At 46.5% G+C, this 22679-nt stretch overlaps 9 protein-coding genes across 9 annotated transcripts; all 9 read right to left on the reverse strand.

Annotated features, from left to right (window-relative positions):
* Positions 1 to 377: 377 nt before the first annotated feature.
* Positions 378 to 1334, reverse strand: TbgDal_VIII3460 (hypothetical protein, conserved; the record flags this gene model as incomplete). The annotated part of the gene is made up of 1 exon (XM_011777374.1): positions 378 to 1334. One exon carries the CDS (start codon positions 1332 to 1334, stop codon positions 378 to 380), a length of 957 nt encoding a protein of 318 aa, XP_011775676.1.
* Positions 1335 to 2333: 999 nt separating this feature from the next.
* TbgDal_VIII3470 (nucleolar protein, putative) lies at positions 2334 to 3785 on the reverse strand (the record flags this gene model as incomplete). Its single annotated transcript, XM_011777375.1, has 1 exon — positions 2334 to 3785. The coding sequence occupies one exon, from the start codon at positions 3783 to 3785 to the stop codon at positions 2334 to 2336; it is 1452 nt and encodes a 483-aa protein (XP_011775677.1).
* Positions 3786 to 5929: 2144 nt separating this feature from the next.
* On the reverse strand, positions 5930 to 7159 carry TbgDal_VIII3480 (mitogen-activated protein kinase, putative; the record flags this gene model as incomplete). The annotated part of the gene is made up of 1 exon (XM_011777376.1): positions 5930 to 7159. The coding sequence occupies one exon, from the start codon at positions 7157 to 7159 to the stop codon at positions 5930 to 5932; it is 1230 nt and encodes a 409-aa protein (XP_011775678.1).
* A 1088-nt stretch (positions 7160 to 8247) lies between these two features.
* TbgDal_VIII3490 (hypothetical protein, conserved) lies at positions 8248 to 8748 on the reverse strand (the record flags this gene model as incomplete). Its single annotated transcript, XM_011777377.1, has 1 exon — positions 8248 to 8748. The coding sequence occupies one exon, from the start codon at positions 8746 to 8748 to the stop codon at positions 8248 to 8250; it is 501 nt and encodes a 166-aa protein (XP_011775679.1).
* A 599-nt stretch (positions 8749 to 9347) lies between these two features.
* TbgDal_VIII3500 (hypothetical protein, conserved) lies at positions 9348 to 10019 on the reverse strand (the record flags this gene model as incomplete). Its single annotated transcript, XM_011777378.1, has 1 exon — positions 9348 to 10019. One exon carries the CDS (start codon positions 10017 to 10019, stop codon positions 9348 to 9350), a length of 672 nt encoding a protein of 223 aa, XP_011775680.1.
* A 528-nt stretch (positions 10020 to 10547) lies between these two features.
* On the reverse strand, positions 10548 to 12359 carry TbgDal_VIII3510 (guanosine diphosphatase, putative; the record flags this gene model as incomplete). Its single annotated transcript, XM_011777379.1, has 1 exon — positions 10548 to 12359. One exon carries the CDS (start codon positions 12357 to 12359, stop codon positions 10548 to 10550), a length of 1812 nt encoding a protein of 603 aa, XP_011775681.1.
* Positions 12360 to 14216: 1857 nt separating this feature from the next.
* Positions 14217 to 15389, reverse strand: TbgDal_VIII3520 (hypothetical protein, conserved; the record flags this gene model as incomplete). Its single annotated transcript, XM_011777380.1, has 1 exon — positions 14217 to 15389. One exon carries the CDS (start codon positions 15387 to 15389, stop codon positions 14217 to 14219), a length of 1173 nt encoding a protein of 390 aa, XP_011775682.1.
* A 3593-nt stretch (positions 15390 to 18982) lies between these two features.
* TbgDal_VIII3530 (hypothetical protein, conserved) lies at positions 18983 to 20002 on the reverse strand (the record flags this gene model as incomplete). Its single annotated transcript, XM_011777381.1, has 1 exon — positions 18983 to 20002. The coding sequence occupies one exon, from the start codon at positions 20000 to 20002 to the stop codon at positions 18983 to 18985; it is 1020 nt and encodes a 339-aa protein (XP_011775683.1).
* Positions 20003 to 21299: 1297 nt separating this feature from the next.
* On the reverse strand, positions 21300 to 22679 carry TbgDal_VIII3540 (ATP-dependent DEAD/H RNA helicase, putative,(fragment); the record flags this gene model as incomplete). Its single annotated transcript, XM_011777382.1, has 1 exon — positions 21300 to 22679. A coding segment is annotated over one exon (1380 nt), but the record flags the coding sequence as incomplete, so codon positions are not given.

The raw sequence follows: 22679 nt of genomic DNA on the forward strand, positions 1-22679 counted from the left end.
ACGCGCACCTATTAATATTAATTTATTTAAGTTCACTTATGGATAAATGAGTTATTCAGAGGACACGGTTTTTCTTCTTCTGTGTGTCTGTTGGTCGTTTATGTCACCACACTAACTATTTTTTTTTAGTGGTTGTTGGCTTTTTTATTCTATATATTTTAAATTCTAATGCTTGTTAATTTCATTCAAAAAAAGTTAAATTAAACAAATAAGGAAACACAGTACAAAAAAAACAAAAAATAACATTCATGGAAGAGAAACGAGCAAATAACAATAGTAATGGCAATAGAAGTGTGAATATAACATTCATCCAAAACACAGACACCACGCAATCAACTGAGAAAAAAAAAATGGAAGAAACTCGTGCAAATGAATACTTACGGGGATGTGCAAGAAGAAGGAGTCCCGCCATTATTATTGTTATTACCGTCTTTTGAAAGAACAGCTTCCCATGAAGTTGCTATGCCCTCTACAGTTTCCGCGAGTGGCTTCCGGCGTTCCTCCTCGCGACGCTTCAACGCTTCCGCCACACATTCACCCATCATATCCTCAATTACGGAACGTTTAACCACTCCATCAATGATTACCTTTTGTTGCCGTTTGCTTTTCTTAAACATGTTGTATTGATCGTTCAAAAAGGCGGCGAGACGAGCCTCACGTTTACTGAGACCCCGGAAAGATGGCGAATAAACATATACCGTTATCCTCGTCCCTTCCCAAGTTACGTTTGGGTACTTGTCGCTTCCGTAACAAAAGGCCCACAGACGGCCCATGAAAAGATACGCGTCGCGAAAATTAGCGAAATCAAAATCGCGCTTTAGCGCCCCCTCACCGGTAAAAATGGTCAGTGGGGCGGGACCCATTTCTTCTTTTTCTTCTTTTCGAACATCAGCTCCTTCAGCATCGGCATCGGCATCAACACACGGAAAACATTCATCCACCGGCACCCAACCTTTCACGCTCTTCAGAAAATCCTCCACTTCATCTTCCCGCATCCTCCGCTCATGACGGGCGTAAGAGGCCCCATGCTGAGGGTTGGAGTTGTGAAAAATGTTAAAACCATAATCCCCTTTGCAACGGCGTGTGGAAACATCACTTGTGCGGATATTTCCCAAACATCCGCGCGCAGTCGCCATACAACAAGAGCGGCGCATGTGCAAATGAGTGTGAGATGTTAGCACATTCATAACGCGAGTAAAAGCACTGTACCTAAGCAACTTTTTCTTTTTGATTTGGGCTCTGTACAAAGCGCCCTTTCGTTCCCGACGAGAGCACATGAAAGAAGACGAAGAAAGAAGCTGTGTGGTTAAACTGGAAAGGCACTTGAGTATCATATATATATATATAAAGACACACACACGCCCTGCAAACGTGTAAGTTGACGAAAACCACGACTCAAAACTTCGTCCCTGTTTGGTAGTATTAATAACTTTTTTTTTAAAAAACGTGCATCAAGGGAAATATTTGAACCCGCGCGCACTCCGGCACCTCGTGCCGGCGTTATTCTTACTTAACGTGTGCCTGATAGTTGTTTTTTTTTTTTACTTCGCTGGAGCCGTTCTTTGCTTCCTTCCCTCCCTTCTCTCGCTGTCTCATCTCCTTTCATTTCTCGCATGTCATAACAAAATCCGTAGAGTCACATGCTCAAAAAGAAAACAAAAAAAAAGAAGCAAAGAACCGAAGAAAACACAACAACCGAAAACTAATGGAGTGGAATGATGCTTCAATTGTAAAACTCAAATCAGCAGAAGCACACATGAACCCTCCCGTAAAGTCACCGCTTCCCCACCATCTGCTACTCATTCCATTCCCTTTTTTTCCCCCTACTCTTGTCGTTCACAAACATAAGCCAGGCAAACACAGGCATAAAGTGGGAAAATATATATATATATATATATATATATATATATATATATATGTAGAAACAAAATCCACATATCAACTTACCTTCATCAGGTATTGCGTCCTTCTTTCCCCCTTTCCAAAAGCATGCTGCGTTAACCATATTTCGACTTATTTCCCACCGCAACCTCAAACGAACACACCTCAATAATCCAACCAGTGACGTTACGTCCCCCGTCACCCCGCATGGCACCGCAGGAACGCTGGCCTCAGTGCTAAACTCAACTTCACGAGCGATTTGCAAAAGCGGGGTTGCCGTGCTAAACAAAAAAAAATTCCGAAGGGAAAATGACAAGAACGTAAGAAAGAAAAGGGTGCACGGCAACATACGAAATGCATGAACAGATAGTCCTACGTATATGTGTACGCGCGACCGCGTGTGAATGTGAATGTACTCAAACTTGGATGGTGTGTGTGTTCGTGTGGAAATCCTATGCCGATTCTTGTGGCACTTCTCGGCGTGATCGCTTCTGCTTCGGTGTCTCACTCAGTTCCTCACACTCACCTTCGGCTTCAGCGCTTTGAGCGGTCCGTTGTTTCTTTGCACGGCGGCGAATAATTTTTTTGTATTGTTCGAGCGCCTCCTCCATAGCTACACGGTTTGAGGGCGGTTTATTACCCGTGTCAAAGAAATTGAGCCGCGCTTCCACCTGTTCTCGCAATTTCTCGCCAAAGACCTGCGGCGGGGCGTCCATGAAACAATCAATGCGGCACGCAAGGGCAGCTTTGTTGGCAAGGTAACGAGAAATCTTACCCCTATGCTCCTTAGCGGCGCGCTGAATGAAGGTGGAATGGAAAATAAGGCCGTATTTGGGGGTGTTGCCCTTCCGCTTTTTCAAGGCACGGAATAAAGCCTTCTCTGCACCGAGAATCTGGATGGTACTCGCAGGCGATTTGGCGAGGTTTGTAAGGGAACCGGCTTTCGAGATGAGCTTCGCACCGATGTTCTGCCCCATCAACTCCGTTAAATTGGGTGCCACAAGCATCATCTTATCCACAAGGTACTGTTGTAACGACTCTCGGTAGTCTCCAAGAGACACGACACGTTTCATGAAGCGGCGAATGTTTGACCAGTCAACCTCTGCCATATCGCCACCCATCGACGTGACGGCTTTCTCATACACACGAGCCGCGAGAGCTTCATCACCCTCGAGAATCTCAGCGATTTGTTGCGTTACCTCCTCAGTATCGCGCTCTTCCAGCGTGCTGCGGCTACCAATTAACAGAGCGACTTTGGAATACTTGAGTGGCTCCGGCACCTCCTTAGCCAATTCAGGAAAGTGCCAACCGTACCATTCCTTTACGCGCATTCCAAGAAGGTTGACGCCCTTGTCCATGTGCTCTGTCAAAGCAGAAGATTGAATAATCATGTTGTCACTGCGATGAACGTTGAATTTCACTTTGTTGCGGGAGAAGGCGTGGCCGAGACCGCACTGCGCACGAAGTATATCCTTTTCTTGATGCTCGGGCAACAATTTCTCGGCGTGCAAACGCAAACAGCGGCACATCTCCACCACGTTTTCATTGCACAACACAGCGAATTTCAGCTCATCGTGAATAGCACTCCCCAACTTGGGGTCTGACACACCAAGCTCCCAGTTGGCTTCACTCTTTGTTGCCTTCTTTGACAGAACCGAAGTCAAAAAGTTATTCAGGAAAGGACTTACAATAGATTCATTAATGCAAACGGCGTCCTCCAACGCATTCTCCGGTGACTGATAAGGTGCGAAGGATAGAAGTTTCACCCACGGGGAAAACGTGGCAAACGTTTGAAGGTCCTTCTGTAGTGCAACATCACCAGCACCGATTTCCTCCGTGGTGAGTACCTTAAACAGGGCATAACCCGTGGGACCCTCATATAAGAGATAAAGTGTTTTTGACATTGCCTATAGTGGTTCTCCTCTTATCCCCTCCCCTCCTTCCTTCCTTTTTTCTTTTCGTGTTTTTTTTTTTGCTCTCGACCTGTCCTTTTTTATTTATTTATTTCTTCCGCTTCCTGGACTGTGTATCACCTTTTATTGCTTCGTGTCGTATGGTTCAACCAACCAAAGTTGCAGTACCAACGGAAACGTGCAATGTAATAGCGGTAATGACGCGCAAGCAACCAATCGAACACAAGGCCAAAAAAAAACAAACAAAACGGGAGAATGTGAGAATGAGAATTCAAATAAATAAATAAGCAAATGAATAAGTACAGGTACTAAATATATCGTACGACATAATCCACTCCTTCTCTTCCTCCTTTATTCTTTTTTTTTCTTTTTCAATCATGAAAGGTACCACACACACACCCATCCCTTGCCACTGCAGTGACTTCCTTATTTTGACTGCGCAATCGCAAAACACTAAGCAGATGTTAAGGAATTTTGAGGGTAGTAGTAGTAGTAGTGGTGGTGGTGGCGGTGGCGAAGGAATAAATAATCCGCTCATAATAATATTAGTCAAAAAACAAAACAAAACAACAAAACATCGAACGCACGGACCGCGAAAAATATGATAACGCATCCAATATGGTTCTGGTAGTTGATCTGAAACAATATCGTTTTTGTTTTTTGTTTCTTGTTTTTTGCAATTCTCTCGTTTTCTTTCACAAATATATAGCAGTGAGTAAAGTAACCCAAAACACGGGAGAGGATTAAAAAAAAAAACACAACAGAAAATAGAAGCAGTAAAGAGAACTGAATATATTCGCTGTGGAGCAGGAGTGCACAAAAATTAAACGAACAATATGACGTCCATCAAATGTCCTCACCTTCTTTTTGCTTTTTTTTTTCTCTTTTGCCTTCCTTGTAGGTTCGTTCAACTCTCCTTTGATTACTTCGCCGCGTGGAAAAAAAAAAATGAACTATGAACAACAAGATAATAGGAAAAGTAAAAAACCTCGTGAGGGAGGTTTGTAGCAAATAGCAACTAACCAATTCACAATAATAATAGTAATTATAAAGATAGCGAACGGAGCCAGAACACGCAAGAGAAAAAAAAGGTTAAGAAAAGTGGACAACGAAGTGAAGAAAAACCTTCGACATGACCAACAACAACAGCAACACACATGAGTAAGGCGAATACAAGGGAGATGTACTGAGAGAGAGAGAGAGATCGAGAGGGAGTTAAAGGGTGTGCGCAGAAAAACAACAGCTACAACATCACCAATAAATGTTCCCAATGCAAAAAAAAGAAAAAAAAGAAAAAAAAGAGAGAAAACAAAAACAAAAACGTGTAAAAAAAAACACTACAATACATACGCACACCTAGCGAGAAGGAAACCACACTTTTACGAACCGTCTCATACCCAGGCGTGAATGAACAAAACATATTAATCCTCTTTATTTTTTTTTCAAATGAAACAAATCAAGAAATGTACGAAAAAACAAAAAGTAATAGGGAGTGTAAAAACGACGACAATAACAACACCAAAAAAAAAACGACTCGTTTTTTTTTCTTTAGTTTTAATTAGTTTTCTTATTTGCTCCCTTCCTCTCTCCGACCAAGCGAGCGCACATACTCATACATTTTATGAACTTTTTCTTTTTCGTTTATTTCCCTCTCCCTAACAAACAAATATAAATCAATAAGCAGATACAAACCTCCAGCTATATATATATATATATATATATATATATCGTTTAAACTTTCCCACCCCAACCCCTTTACGTTTTGATTTTTTTTTAAATATTATTTGACGCCGACTGCTCCGCTCATTTTGCACGTCGCAGGGTAAATACTATCACAAAAGGACGAATGGCTTGTAAACGTATTTTAAACACACACGCACACAAACAAAAAAAGGAACAGGAAAACAGACGTATATAAATACAAGTGCGTACGAACCTTTTACAGGAAGCTAAGAGTCAACTTATTTTTGCTCGTATCCTCCAGCTTTTCTTTTTCTTTTTTTTGTTTTTCCCCCTCTTCACTTCCCTTACTTCTGCTCTCCTTGACTTTTTTCTTTTTTTCTTTTTCTGTTGAATACCATTGCACTTTTTCTTGCATTATCTGCTGCCACCGTAGGTCGTATGCAATAGAAATGTTAGGGCATAGAGGTGGGAAGATCTGACACTTCCATAAGACTATGAGTCCGCAGCATATGGTCACAGCCGAGTACTTCCTTCGCATTTGTGGTGCCATTCGAAAGTGCGAGTCGTTGTTGTATGATATTCTCTCTCTTTAACCGCCGAGCCTCAAAGCCACGAACCTCCGCCAAGAACATTTGATGCATGGAGAAGATGTCGCTCACCTCTGGGAAATGGAAAGGACCACTGCATGCCTCCGTAAGATCCAGTGGGTCATATAGAGATGCAAAATAGGGATGCTGCAAAGCCTGCTCAGCACTGATACGCCGCGCTGGATTGAATTCAAGCATACGACTGAGCAAATCTATTGCTTCAGCATCGGCAGTGGGCACCACATCACACCATGGCCGGGGCTTGCAGTGCGAGAGGGCGTTACGAAGGTAATTCCGCGCCTGCGAAGATGAGAACATATCAAGGTGGTCTTCCTCCGTGGGCGCTCCTACAACTTCCACAATTTTGTCTAACTGGTTGTAGAATGTAGAACCACGAAAAAGGGCACGACGGTTGAAAAGCTCACCCATTACGCACCCAGCAGACCACATATCGACAAGTTTCGTGAATCCTTTGAACTGCATCACGAGTTCCGGTGCGCGGTACCAGCGGTGCGTCACGTAGTGTGTTTTATTTGGATCCTGCGTATCCTCTCGTGCCAGATTGAAGTCACATATGGTGATGTCATTGTTCTCAGAGACAAGTACATTTCCTGGGTGCAGATCACGATGTACAACACCCGCTTCGTGCAGAACATGCAATCCAAGTATGATGTGGTACATGAAGAAGCGGATGTGCTGGGGAGAAATATCAATGCGCTTATCGTGTATAACTTGTGCCAGGTCGGTACGCATGAGGTCGGTGACGAGGTACAGTTTGTGCTGGCCCGGGGGCTGCAGATGTATGAACATGTTCTTCAGTCCGAGTATGTTTGGGTGGTGGAAGTGGTTCAGCAGCATAATCTCCCGCAACACCCGTTTGCAGAGAAAAGGATCGGAGAGGATATTTATGGTCCGACCCTCAGAGATGGTGTTGAACACCCGTTTAATCGCCACGGGAAGATCGCTTTCATCCACGCCTGCAAAAACAGCCCCATAGCTCCCACTGCTGAGAAAACGGTGCACCGTATAACGAGAATTCATCTCCCGTAATTCCACAATGAGCTCTTGCATCAGCTCCTCGCCTTTAGAACCCATGTTGTCAAACCTTGTCAGTCTACACCCAAAAGCAGAAGATCGAGGTTAATGACAAATTTTCCAGAAAAAAATATAGGGAAAAGAAACCGCAAATAGTCTTCTTTGATTCGAAAATATGAAGTAGACCTCAACCGAATACATCGGGAGAGGTACGAAGATGTGCAAGTAGAAGAGTGCAAAATATTAATGTATAGATATTTATACAATCGCACGTATGGTTTTAATTTTCCTTCGTTTCGATATTAGAGCCCTTCCCTCCTCTAATTGCCTGCCAGCTGTGCCGCTCTTTTGCCTTGTTTTTTTTTTTTTGAATACACCTTTTGCTACTTGTCAGCGAGTCCATGCCTGGATGTGCACGACGCCGCTGACCTTCAGCATCGCAATTCGTCACTCACATGCTTAAAAAAATAAGTGTTTTTCCCAGCATGGTCTTCAACGCATCCGAAAGTCCCTCCTTGCAGATTGTTCATTTATATGCCACATACATACAACATTTACATATATGTATATGCTTATTTATACGCATAAGCACTCATACTTTTTGTGTTGCTACTTTCCTTCGCAGGCACATGCGTAGTGAAAAGTGGGAGACAGAATTCACACACATATGGGTGTGAAGGGAACAAGCGGATATGAAGAAAACAAACAAAAGGCACGCAAGTTCCTCCGCATACGCATATTTACATGCAAGAGAGCGTCACCATCGACCGCACAAACGTGGAGGCACAGTGAGAGCAACAGTAGCGAGGAAAAGAGGAAAGTGGAAAAGACCAAATTACAAATCAGCAAAAGCTAATTCCACCGTACGCCGTCTCACCCGGACATGATGCGAGTGGGCAGACGAAAGAAAAAAAAAATAATTATACAGCCACAAATCTGCCCCACACTAACATAAGCCGACAAACAAAAAAAAACAGAAAGAAGGAAAGAAAGATACGAGAGAGGCACCTCACTCCTTTTCTCAGCTCCTTTTTTTCTTTTTCTTTTTTCCATGCCCATGGCATCCGGCAGCGGCGTGTGTACGTATATTTTTGTGTGTGCGTGTGTATGTGTAAAGGATGCATATGATCCTTCTCTACCAATCGTATCTAACCCTCTTTTTCATCCTTCAGTACATCTCTCTTGTCAGCAGCGGAAACACCACCACCTGTTGTTACGCATGGGGTGAGTCCCGGGCCGCTGCCGTTATAAAATTTCCCACTCCATACCTTCCCTCCAACATCAGTATATGTCCCAAGTCCATGCATACGGTTACCACGCCAACCACCATCGTACATTGCACCGGAGGCCCATATGTATGTCCCGCAGCCTTCCATCACGCCGTGCACAAACTGCCCCGTGTAGGAGTCACCACTGACAAGAAATCGGAGTGTACCATTGCCATGCATTTCATCTTCAGACCAGTTACCTTCGTAGTGAATAAGAGGACTACTGTACGTTCCGTGTCCGTGGCGGCAACAGAAATTACTGTCGGTAAGTCGTCGCACACCACCCGTGTAGCGTGCCATTTCCCGCTGATGTACGTAACTCCCATTTTCTTCAACGAAAACCTGCTCCTCCTTCCTCTCCACCTTCTTTTTGGGTGGCATTGAAGTAAATCACCTTTCTATACTAATAATGGCACAGACTGTCGTTTAGAAAAAAAAAAATAGGTACGCACTTATAGGGAAAAGGTGAAAAAGAAAAGAAAAGCAATGGGAACTGGCGGTGATGAGAGAAAAATAAAAGGAAATGTCTTCAGACACATCCGACAACAACTGAAATACGAAAACTGCGCAGTGCGGTAGTACCAGGACAGAAGAAAGCAGGGAAAGCTGTTGAAACAAAAAAGCAAAGTTTACACTTCTTCATATTCACCCTCTCCCTCCCGCTACCCAAACCTTGAAATAACTGCTTTGCACACTATTTCCCAGACAGCCTCCTTCCCCGCATGCGCTACAGGCGAGTATGTTCAGTTGAGGACATAAAAGTACACATAATTGTTGAAAATGCTACGAGCACTTTCTCACATATCTACATTGAAAATCTGGTGTTGCCCTTTGCCCCCACAATTATCTCTGCATTTCCGCACCTCCATGAGGTCTCGCGGAGGGCTGGTTAAATCTTCAGGGGACAGGGAGTGAATGTGTGTGTGTGTGTGTGCTATCCGGTCTGCTGCTAACATTCCTCTCTATTTTTCCTTTTAAATCTACGCACTGTTCGCAGCGTCGTATCCCTGAAGCCGTGTCTGAAGGTGCTGTTTACACGCGTCAGAGCACACGCAGTGCACGAACGGTATATCACGATGACCCGATTTGTTGTTGACTGTAACAAGCACTTCATGATCCCGCATTCTTACGCAACAGTTGGAGCAATCCACCGAGTATAACCGTGGGGCAATAGTTATGGGAGCTGCTCCATTGACCTCCTCAGGAAGTAGCAGTGGATTGTTTTCCAGCAGCAGCACCTCCAGACGTGGTAGAAAGAGAAGACCCCCGGGGAGAACACGTAATTGATTGTTTTCCACACGTAGTTCTTGTAGACTCTTCAGCTGCCACATCTCCATCGGCAGTTCCTGAAGTAAGTTGTTACCCAAATGCAGGCGTTCTAAGTGGGAAAGACGACCCATCTCTCGTGGAACAGTCGTCAGCCTGCAATAACTTGCATTAAGCCAACGCAGTCGGCCTAACTCCCCAATTGCTGATGGGAGGCTTCCAAGGGAATAGTTATTGTCAATGTGCAGTATCTCCAGTGTGCCACGCAGGGCCCTAATTTCAGGAGGAACTGCCGTGGTACCCTCTTGATAACTGAAGTGTAATGTAGTGGCATTCTCATCAAACGCCTGCTGTATTGCGTTCAGGAAATTCTCTTCTGCATCCATGATCGACACCGATCTGTCCGTTTGGCCCCCTCGTCTATTTGGTTGCCCTTGCCGGCGGTGTGTTATTCCTTTGGTTTTGACTTCGTGTCTTGACCTCTATATCCTTGGTGTCTATTTCTCAATCGGTCTTCTAGTTTTGCTGATAACACCTACGAAAGAATACTGGCCCGCCAGTCACAAGTAAATCATTGGGAGGGGAGGGGACGGAGTAAGAGAAGCAATAGCAGTCAAACGTCAGTATTGTAAATGTGACGTGCAATTACCCCATGGTCGTGGTTGCGAAGCACATCCACGAGTTGACTGAACAAAGGGGAAATCACGCAAGTCTTCCCTCTTTGGAAGGTACGACTTACGAACGTGCTCATACAATATGGCACACCCAAACGGTGCAGCAATACCGTTTAGAATAAGACAGAAAGCTCGCTAACACCGAAACACCCAACGCGACTACCATCAGACAAGAAAAAGTTTGGCGCGCACCAACAACCAATCCAACCATTAGTAAGGAACATAGACAAATTGGCTACATCACACACAGTGCTCCTCTAAGCTGACAAGTGAGGCGCCGAGCGTCCACGCCGTCTCGTAACCGTCAATTTTCTTGGCTATGTGAAGCTCCTGATCAAGAGGGTAATGAAACCCATCGCGCAGCAACGCAACTACGTAGGACAGATGTAGACACTCCAATTCAGGCCTCAGCGAGGGGTGAACACTTACCTTCCCCTTATTTTCACGACGGAGTTGCTCCACAGATTTCATCGACTTGCAAACCTGGCTCGCGATACCGATGATATCCTGCAGACGGATGACTGCTGTTCCTGCTGTCATGTGGGGCATCAAGAGGTCGTGGTAGAATGAGAAGGCATACACGGGTCCAGATACTGCAGTCCGCACATCGGGCTGAAAAACACCATTAAAGCCACAGCTTTTGCTACTACACTCGCCACCGGAGCGAACCACATGTTTCCGGAAGAGAGCTACACACTCCTCCATGGATGGTGTTACACCTCCTCCTCCCACACCGTTGGAAACTCCACTCTTCTCATGAGCATATCCTTGTGGAAAGCATGGAAAAGCACGTAGTGGACCGGACTTTGCGGCAGTAGTTGTCCCCCCGGTTGCCACCGAAGTCGCCACAGAAGCTAGGAGTTGCTCTCTCGCGGCGTTCAATCCATTACCCTCGTAGCTGTGCTGATACAGCTTTACCGACTTGCCATTGATGGCAAACGTGTCTGTGAACTCCTCGTGGCCCTCGAGCACCTCTGGGTCATTCGGCCGCATTACAACCTGCGTGGAGCCTCCGCCAAGGTCAAGTATAGTAGCCGTTTCCTTGGTACCACTTAGGCTCCCGATGAGGAAGTTAACCGTGAGCCACGCTAGCGGTCCCTCCTCACGTCCCTCAAGAATTCTCACAGACCCAAGCTCCGAGTGGACCCAAAAAGGCCCCTTCTGGAACTCACGACGAACGGCGTCCAGCACTCTCCCGGCCTGTTCTGTACCAATGCGTCGCAGCCCTGCGGTCGCTTTCAGTTCAATACCTACACACGCGTGCATATCTGTTGGTACATGGGCTTTTGCTGCGTCGAGTAACGGCACCAAAGAGGCAGCAGCTCCTCTGGGATCGCTAAACCCCGACAGCGGCTCGTGGTTCTCAATGAAGAGTTCATCTTCCAGCTTCAAATAGGGTAGCAACGAGGCATGCGCACCATTTGGTGCAGAATCTATGTTATCGTATGGGTTTGAGGTCAAGTTATACCTGTAAACGTGCACACGACTGCCAGTGCTACCAGCGTCAAACACAACACTGTATCGCCTTGGGGATTTGTTACACGCTGCCAATGACGGTGTCGTATCAGCTGCCTTTTTCAACCAACTTTCCGTTTGGTGTGTAAGGCTGTCAATTAGATTGGCCGCCCGTTGGAGACTCACGGCGGCGCTACCAGTCATATTTCCTCCTCCGTCATTAACCGACGCACCTTCACCATTGTTGGAGGTCGCATCTTTTCCTCCACATGACGCCGCCGGCTCCCCAGTGCGGCCCTTTCCTTCCTCAAGGAGTTTAAGTTTCTTCTTTAGCTCATCACGATCCTCTTTCAGGCGCTTAAGTGTCCCCGCAGCCACCTTATGAGTGTTCCTCAACATCTCTTGTTGCGAAACACACCGTGAGTCACGCCCATCCGCATCTAAAGCGTGCTCATCCCTCGTAAGTGAATGGTACCGTGACAAACCAATGAAGTAGCCTGCGGCGTACAACAGTACCAACGTCAGTAACGTAAACAATGGAAAAATAACAAAAGGCGGCAAAAAGCGCGACTGCTTGGGGTGGTTTGAGTGCAACATGTGTTCAGTTTGCCCCTTTTACTCTTATTCTTACAAGCAACGAAACCGAGAAAAAAAGTTACGCGTGCGGCACCGCAATACCGGATGTGCCGGAAACCTCTTCAGAAACAGAGCGCCTCGAGCAAATCACTTGAGCGCCGTCAACCTGTGGTTAAGGGATGGGAACTAATAGGTGCAACCAAAGGCTCAATGGTGCGGTCGGATACGTGTCACACACCTTTTTGCTGTTCCCGTTTGAGTATATTTATATATCTATATATCTATATAGATATATGGAAGTAAGAAAGGCAGTTCCAGGTTACAATAGGTTGCTACCTGATGGACCTCACTAATCTTTGCCGCGCGGTCAAATAGCAGTGGCGTGACGAGGCACCTATCGGAATGATGAAGTGTACGCACACAGCTGCAGGTATGTTTTGTGCTATGGGGATGCGAAGGGGAAAAACAAGCAGGGGTGGAGCAAAGAGGGAAAAAATTTAAAACACGAGACCACACGGAAAGCTTCACATGTAAAGGAAAATGAAGGTCACAGTGATATGCGGGCCACCACCAAAGCGAACAAAAAGGCGGGGACAAAAAGAAAGGATTGATGGAAAGCCAAACGTATACAATTAAGCAGTAAACATTGTAGGTTGAACCGTTGAGCCTTACAGAGGCGTAGAAGCGCACCGCTGCAGATGTGCATTCATCCTCAGATATGGTTTCGGCTGGGGACATGAGCAGTTTGGACACACGTATGGTGTGCCGTAGGTGAAAAAAGAGGTTGTCTCATCGTAAACTCGTTTGCCTGCAGCTCACCTTCACCTCCCCACACCCTTTCCCCCCATCACGTGGAGGAGGACCGTTAGTTGCACCGATAAGCAACACTACGGCAGAATCGCTACGCAAAATGGCACCGGTACGGTACCCCACGCCACGCAGATATGCGCAGTTGGTGACGAAATAGCTCCAGGTCCTAAGGAGAGTGAGGTGAAGCGGATAAATAGGCGCAGCTGAACTCTACAACGGTACACAAAGTAGGCACATGTCGTGCTACTACAAGCAAAGAAACAATAACATGCCCTTCCCTAAACGTGTGTTTCCGTCGCTGCATTTTTTGCGTGTCATCCTTCCCCCCTCTCAGCCTCGTAAAAATATTCGTTTGTAAACCCTCGTGGTACTATCTGAAAGACCATTATCTTCCAAATTAGTGCCCCTCTCCCTCCTCATCCCACGACACGACTTGATCACTTTTTCTTTTTCTTTTTCAGCCTTCGCCCCTTCTACGCCTTCGCTTACCCCACGTTTAGTGGTGCCTTTACGCAAACACACACAAACCTGCCAGTGTCACCCGCTACCTTCAGCGCAGTCGCCGCCATCCGCCTTCGAATGCTCCCCAACGCACTTTCTTATGTTACCCATCAACACATTGCCACTATGGCCGTCGTCTCAAATGGTGGGCCCGGCGCACCCACGTCTCGCAGCGAGAAGAGATCACGAGCGTAAGCGGCAACGAAATAAAACAGCAACCGGTTACAAGTACGAGTTGGAGACGAGATTGCAGGCAGATCCATAACCACAAGACGCGCACGCTCAAAATTGCAGCAAATAGAGGTATTGTCCATTGTTACACTCGCATACTGTCCGCAGGGAGAAAACAGAAAGTAAAACATCATTATGCTACAGACGAGGACAGACGCAGGAGTCATCCCTCCTTCCCATCAAGATTTCAGCTCGTGTATATGACTACCGCAGCGCATGCGAATTTCCCCTCTAAGATTACGATACCCAAACGTGCAAACCACGATCGTTACAACAGTGGTCATAAGTCACCTTCACATCGCTCATTCCTTCATTAATTTAGAAAATAAAAACGTTCTACGGGTCTCCGAATGTGCGGCGACCGCTCTCCCGTTCAGCCTCCGCTCGCATGATGCGCCGCTCAAGTTCATTACGCTTCTCAATGTACCGCTCGCCCTGTTCATAGGCTTCGCGTTGTATAGCCTCCACTACTGAAACCTCATGCCTCAAATATTGTAGAATCTCCTGGTGGTCTCCACTGTCCACGCGACGATGCAATTGTGAATGAGTGCCAACACTTGAAACCGCAGACGATCCGGTGATGTCGGGAGTGGTAACAAGAGATGAATCGACGCAGGGGCCCGCACCGGCATCTGCGGAAGAGTGCACAAGAGAGTGTCGGAAACTGCCGCCACAACTTGTGGACTGTGTTTGAAGACGGTCGACAAACTCCTGCATTTGCTGAAGTGAAGAGTGCTCCGAAAGAAGGCTGTCCAAATGCTGCCGCTGACTTTGAAGCCTCACCAGCTGCTCGTTCATCGATGCCAGCGTTACTTCCTCCTCGCGTTGCAGCCGGCGCTCCAGGCTTAAGCTGCTCGCCTTTAGATCCATAAGTTTCTGCGCTTGCTCCGACTTCAACGCCTCTTCCCTATGCAATCTAACCTCCAGTTGGGCCTTCTGGCGGCGAACCTTATCCACCCGGCGCATCAGCTGATTTGTTATGCTCTCCCCTTCCCTTTCCGCAGCCTTGTATGTTTCCCTCATACCCTCGTGCAACTTTGCCACATCCTCACGCTCACGGATAATGGTGCTTCGCAGCTTACGAATCCTAGTTCGAAGGTCGAGAACAGCGTCGCAGAGCTCTGCCCGGGACATTGTAAGAGCCGCCGCCTCCGCCTCTGCAGTCATATGCTCGAAGTCCACGAGTGACGACGTTTCTTCATCGCTTCTTGTTCCACCAGTTTGCCTACCGCTTCCACAATTGTTCCTCCTCTCGCCACGTCGCCCCGATAGCGGCAAGGTGTGAATGTCCAGAAGAGAAAGCAATATCGGTGCACCCGTCTCGACGCTTGTCCCAGTCATGGAAGAATGAGCAGAACGACGCGTTGGGGTGTGAAGGAGACTACTATGAAGATGTCTGGAGGGTCGAGCGGATGTGGGGACCGCCGATGCGCTGTTACTGATGGTCCCAAGGAGAGACGGGTTCCGCACAGGAGAAATGGAACCGGAGCAATTCATACTTGCTCTCATTATGCTTCCCCTGGGGGTAGTAGCAGTTGCTGCAGTTCAGCCTGAGTTTAGAGTGACTAATGCCACCAGTGGAAGATAATTTGAACGCAACTGCCACTGTGAACACACAACGTCTTCGAGTACTCCCGATTCGGCACACTTATGGGTTGTTCAAGCACCCTCAACAGAATCTAAACGAGTACTTGCACCTCTCGAAGCTATTCAAGACTGCCAATTATGCGTGTGCTAAGGACTTGCCGATTCAATAGAACTACAAATACCTGAAGTAAGCTTTCCCTCCGGTTACTCTTGCAGGTCCTTTTAGTACGCAGCGTTCCTTACTGTAATTTACCTCCGCACCAACACCAAATATGCGGTACTCCGTCTCCACACACCTTTTCTGCTAAACGTACCTTTTCACGGTGTTTCCCCCTACACCCCTTTTCTTTGCTTCTCACGTACTTAGCTAACTAAACGTTGTCCTCTTCACCTTTCTCCTCTAACCGTACCAAATCAGACACACTGTTTGTAAAAGAAAACTGGGAGACCATAAAATGGGCATAGGACAGAACAATAACAACAACAGCAATACGTCCGCGCACACAAGTGACATAGGCTTCAATTCTGTTCACTTATCGGTCTGCACAAAAAAATAATTAAATAAATATATATATGTTGGTGTGACGCGAACAGACGATGTGATGAATGGTGAGTGACTCGTCGGTCAGTCTGTATAGGTGGATATAGGAGATCACTTAACAGCATTACACACATGCATATAAACACTCACATTCACCCTTTTACGTGATGTATTCCCTTCCCCATTTTATGCTTCTCTTTTGCCTTTTTCCTCTTTAATTTTTTAATTAATGCTTACTCACTTCACTTCACTTAACTTCACTTTCTTTTTTGTTTCCCTTAGCCCTTTAACGTTCCCCTACGAATTAAAATCTGTGCGCGCGTAGGATCACTTTCATTCATTTTTGTTTTCCACATGCTCCAGTAATCCGTCACTCGTTCTTCGTTTTGTTTCCCCCCACTTTCTTACTTCTCATTTCCCCATGCTTATAATCTTCCACATTATTTTAGGGGTTCCCAGTTCCTTAGCCGTTTCCCGTTTCGTTTGTAAGTCAAACCGGTTTGTTCTTTACACAAACAGATAAATAAAATTAAAACAAATAGTAAAATAACTGTTGCGAAGCAGTGGACAAGAAACCAATGGTAAAATAAACAAAACATGGAAAGACAAAAATAAAAACAAACACAGATATATATATATATATATATATATATATATTAAAAGAAAAAGGAAAAGTAGCTGGCTTCAACGCACGGCACGAACAAAATCATCACACACGCGAACACTTTACAATATTTCTCTCCCCCCACCCACAAACGAACAAACAAACACACACACACAAACAAATGCACCTTCTCACCACCTCCCGTCTCATCCCACTTATTTCCCAGAAATTGCACTCGTTTGTACTCCCGCCCTGCTCATACCGTCCCAACAAATGTTTCACCTCACCTCACCTCACCTCATTTCATTCTATTTTATTTCGTTTTACACTTCTCCCGCTTCCCTTTTTTTTTTAAAAAATTTATAACATCATAGGGAAATCTCTCCAACGGAGTGAAGTTTACAGAATAGAAGAACTGTAAGCGGCCGAGTAAACGAAAGAAAAATGGAGGTTATGTTAAGTGGTCGGCACCATGAAAGAGGAGGGGGGAGATTATGTGAAGGAATAGAAAGGAAAACAACAACAATCTCCTCACATAAAAGAACGGTAGTAAGCAGCAGGCGGGGAAGCGGATATATCAGGGGGGAACAAGTAAAAAAGTAAATAAATATAAATTTATTTACATATAAATATGTATGAATGATGTCCAAGTACAACAACGGCGCGAGCCATAAAAGAAAGAATTGGAAGAAACGCCCCGTATTTGCGTGCGTATGCTCGCGCGTAAATGGCGGTAGATGAACAAACAAACAAAAAAAAGAAGGCAAAAGGCATCGGGCCGGCGCACCCATACGGTAACCGTTATGGATAAGGGAAACAAGCACCTCTACACGCTGCAACGTTTTGTTGAACCTTCCCGTTGACCGGACCCAATTTTACTTTTTTCTCTCTTTTTGAATACACCTTTGGTGCAGTGTAGCACTTTTACCGGCGTGCTCCGGTTTGGTCTCCCTTCACACCCACTTCCTTTCAGTAGCATACCTTTCATTTTCCCATCTTCTTTCGTTCTGTATTATATCCCTCGCCTTCTCCTCTCCCCCTTTCTTTCCTCTTTCCTCTCACTTCATTCCTTCAAATGTGAAAGTAAAGCTGGAGGGGGGAAACAAAAGGAAGAAAAAAGGACAATCCGAGGCCCATATAAAATAAAATAAAAAATAAGAACGAAAGTAGGAAAGATATATATATATATATATATATATATTTCGTTTAATTCTTGTTCAAAAAACGAAAACGAAAAGGCGAAAGATGATGAACAAACGGAAGGGGTTGAACATGAGATACGCACGTATACATTAATATAAATATATATATGTACATATATTCATAATGATAGTGATATATGGTAGAGGTGAGGAGAGCGCGTGCCCCGCCTCCCCCCTCTCGAACTCATACACCCACTTCCTCCAAATGGATGAAAAAAATGGCACAATTGGCGTTGAACGCGCTTCAATTATCTGATGATCCCTTTAATTGGCTATTTCTCTTTCCCCCTCCCTTTTCTTTTAAGAAACAAACACGACTGATTCGTTCTTTTTCACTGACGGTATCGTTGCTACAATGAATCTTAAAGTACCCTCTTCTGTTGCCTCTTCGTCTTGATCCTTATACCGTTATTTACCCGTATGAATTCAATATACATTCCCCTTCCACATAGGCACACACGCGCATACACAGACGAATGAGAACTGCATAGGTTTTATCACTCCAACGCAACTAAAAGAACAAATGAAACACTTTTCTTTCTTTTCCCATTGAGCACACTGTTCGTGTTTAAAACAAAACAAAAATGAACAAAAGAAGGCTCAGGTGATGTCGTCTGAGGGTCACCCCACTCTTTTTTTTTCTTATTGCCAACACGCAGCCTACCACCCACTTTCCGTCTTGTATATTCTCATCCCCCTTTTTTTGTCATTACTAATACTGGCGTGGTTAACTTCCATGCTGGCGTGACCCGGAGACCAATTTCAAGAAGGAAAAAGGGGAAACAGAACAGGGAAGTGTGTTGCCTTCAATAATAGAACCCCGCTTTCCATTTCCCCTCTTCCCCCCTTTCCCCGTTCTCTCATTTTTAATTGTTTACAACAAAATAAAAATAAATAGAGGCGCAAGTTGTCCCACAAACTCTGTAGCAATGGTTTATATAAACAATGGCTAGCAAGACACAAGATTGAAAACAAACCATATAGGCGCATATATATAAATATATATATAAATATATGTGATCATACGCAATCAAAATGAGCAATATAACGAGAGTGGTGCACATATATATATATATATATATATATATACAGACACGCACACATACATATTAAACCTACTTTACAACCGGTTCCCCTCCTTCGGCTTTGGCCATACGGTGGAGCCCCTTTACTTTCCCCTGTTCCTTTGATAATTAGACTCAACAGCATCCTCGTAAGGGTAAGGTGGGGGCGGCTGGACATGGACTGGAGCCGCCGGTGACTTCATGCACGCACTCATGAAGGTGTACGTACCGCCTCCGCGCACACCTTCTGTACCAGCGACTCCAGCTACGCCACAGCTCAGAATGTGGCTCCCACCGACACCAGCACCACTTGCCAATGGGGTGTTGTACGCACCAGGCACCTTCGTTGCAGCGCCCAAATCTTCGCCTGCCTGCTGAACAGCTGTGCAGAGGGGCGGCAGCGTAGCCGGTGGTAAAGCACAACCCGTCATGGGTGTCATGGGTGTGGTAACAGCCACGGGCGGAGTGTACGGCGGGGTCGGTTTGGTAACAGGTTGTAGCATAAACACACCGTATTGGTTGCGGACGAGAATGGGATCGTGTTGAGCTGCCGGCATCTGGGGAGCAAAACGCGAGCCGAGCGGTGACATGTCAACAGGCATGCCTGAGAGCGGTGGCGTTGTGGCAATGGCCACAGCAAACGATGGCGGCGGATGGCCATTGTGTGGTGTAGTGGTGTAGCTGTAAGGACTATTCGCGGGCTGTGGAGAAGAGCCATAAACCGGTGGCGGCACGTAACCGCGGGATGACAGTCCATGAGACTCTTCGACGGTGAATCCACCAACAATTCCGGAGGCGCCAGCACCTTTTCCGTCGCTGTTATCAGCGTTGGCGCCCGAAATGGCACTAGGGGGAAGCAGATTATTCGCCGAACAGGCTTCCTCATCGTCGTCAGAGCCGCACTCCTGTTCCATGTCGTTTATGATACGCATATAGACGGCTTTTTCATCTGCTGTCTCCGGGGGTTGTCCGCTTCCCACGAAAGGTGATGTGCCGAAGCCCGGGAGCGTGCTTGGTGATACATCGTCCTCTACCAATCGGGCCGCGGAGATCTCGGTCTCTGGACTCAAATCTGGTGAATTGAATGATGCCGGGTTCCACTCAGCATCAGAAGACCGATTCATTCTCTGATTTGTGCGCCTTGTTACACCTACTAACCTCCACCCAGAAACTCACCTTTCGACTCTCACAAGTGCGATACGAGGCAATCTCTTTCCTCGGAGGCAGGTGTGCAGTCGTTTAACGGTTAAGGGGCTCTACTTGCCGTCAGGCGAAGTGTTGTTCTTGCCTGAACAAAGCAAAATAAGTTTCCCTGACCCTGGTACCTGTTTGCAGCGACTCGGTTAACTGGTACTCTGTTGATCTTAAGTTGTTACCGATTTGCCCTTTTCCTGCACCCTTTTTCTTGCAACGTTTCTCAGTCCGAAGACGGTGGTGCTTTTATTCCTTGATTTCCCCTTTCTTATTTCTATTGTTGGGTACTCTAGTCTGCGACAACCGTTTTCTTATTCACTAGCTTTTCTATCAAAGGGAGGAGCCGAACAATATCCTTCACAATCCGATTCCTCTTCTTTTCGCTGATCTTTTATTTTTATTCTCTCAGTCAATTTCCAACTTGTGTATCTGGAGGTGAACGAATCGTCGGCAACAATTGAAATCGGTCACGCGCGGCACGTGCCCTCTGATTGACACTTATAAATCCCAACCCAATGATTTTTTTTTTTACGGTGGTTACTTGGTAAAAGAGGAGGTGGGGCGAGGGCGTGTTAGTGACATATGTATATGTATACAGACACACGAAAAAAAAAAAGAAAAGCAGTGACATGACGCACACAAGGGGAAAATGGGGGAGGGAGAAACAACTGTACACGGCGCTGAAGACAGCGGATTCAAGGGGATTTGCCAATGGGAGGAAGAGAAATAAATCCAGCGGAACACGGCGTGAACAATGAATTGCGGAGCCCCTCCTCCTTTCCTTCATTCTGTCAATGATGGTGAAGACACCGGTGGTAGCAGCCACCGTTAAAAAAAAATAAAATGACATACCACCGCGCCAGTCCCCATGCGCCAATTAGGGTCAGCAACACTATTCTTGGTATGATGACAGCCACAAGACAGTTCGTCCGCCAAAAGAAGTGGACCAGTAAGCAGGCTTTAACTCTTACTGAGTTCTTTCATCTCTCCCCATGCGTTTATTTCCTTCACCCGCTCCACACACAAACAGTGCGACAGCCTTCGCAAACGCTTTGAGGGTGGTGACGCCGCACGACCAAATGGATCTGTTGGTGCGGATAAAAGCGCTAAAATGTTAAAGCAGTCATTCTGGGGCGCACACTCAAGCCGTCACAAAACAACAAGATGCGTTGCGAGAGACACTAAACGGTGCAACCATAACAACCGCAACGTTCCCCCTCATCGGGATTATTTACGGGTCGCTGGTCGCTTGAGCGTTGTAACGAGACCAACTCCTCGAACGTAGCGACTACCCTGTGTCTGCGTTTGCTTTTCATTGGCTGGTACCCGCCAATCCTTTCCTGCCACAGTCGAGTGAAATTTATATCGCTGGCGGGAAGGCGCTGTCCCACATCGTTCCACATCTTGCACTATTGAAAGTACGTCATCAGGTAGTGCCGCCCCCTGTTGCTGCTGCACAATGAAACGTGCGATAATCGGTGCGTTTGGGTCACCTGCGGTAACAAACGTGTGCGCTGTCCCGGTTCGGCCGGCTCTTCCCGTCCGCCCAATGCGATGTACGTACGCATCGACATGAGCTGGGAGGTCATAGTTGATCACGTGTGAAAGACCAGGAACGTCGATGCCGCGGGCAGCAACATCAGTGGCGCAAAGTACACGGACTTCGTTGCAGCTGAAGCCTCGTATCATCGCCTCACGGCGCTTCTGCCGCATACCACCATGCAGAAACTGAAGCATATTTGGTGGTGCTCGCAACGCACGTGAGAGTTCACTCGCCAACCACTCCACCTCCTCTTTCCGGTTGGCAAAAATAAGAACCTGTTGCCTTCGGTTAATCACGCCATCATCGTAAAGCTTAACAATTGCCTGTAACCGTTGAGAAGGGTCGGACAAAGCGTACATTCTTTGCGTAACATTCGAGTTAACCTTATGCTCACGGTCTACTTCTAGCAAAAGCCGCTCAGGTTGCATAAACCGCGTGGCCAGTCCCCCAACGGTGGCATTCCATGTGGCCGTCCACATCGTTGTCTGCCGGCTTCGTCGATACCTCTTAATATCTGACATCAGAAACTCCAACTGCGGTGCAAAACCAAGCTCCAACATTCGGTCTGCTTCGTCCATAATAAGAAAGCTCACCGCCTTCAGGCTGACTTCTCGGGCCTCAACAAAGTCACAAAGCCGGCCCGGGGTCGCCACCAGTACGTCGCATCCCCCCATGTGCCGCACATATTCCAGTTGCTGCTCCCGATCCTGTCCTCCGTACATACCAGCTATGCGCACTGCATTTTCCGACAACAGGGAAAAAACCCGACGCGTTTGTTGCACTAATTCTCTAGTGGGGCACAGAACCAGCACATGCGGCACCGCCCGCACCCTCCCAGACTCCTCCGATGGATCTCCGCTGGCCTCAGTACTTGCGCTATTTTCAACATGGTCACTCTCCAGCCGCCTGGCGAGGGCTGCAAGCGCAGGAAGCGCGAACGCTACAGTTTTTCCACTCCCGGTTGGCGCAACCCCAACAACGTCGTGTTTTGCCATAAACAAAGGAATCGCCACAGACTGCACAAGACTTGGTGCAATATACCCGGATCGCATAAGTCCGTGCCG

Source organism: Trypanosoma brucei, chromosome 8, assembly GCF_000210295.1.
Source record: "Trypanosoma brucei gambiense DAL972 chromosome 8, complete sequence".
Lineage (NCBI taxonomy): Eukaryota > Euglenozoa > Kinetoplastea > Trypanosomatida > Trypanosomatidae > Trypanosoma > Trypanosoma brucei.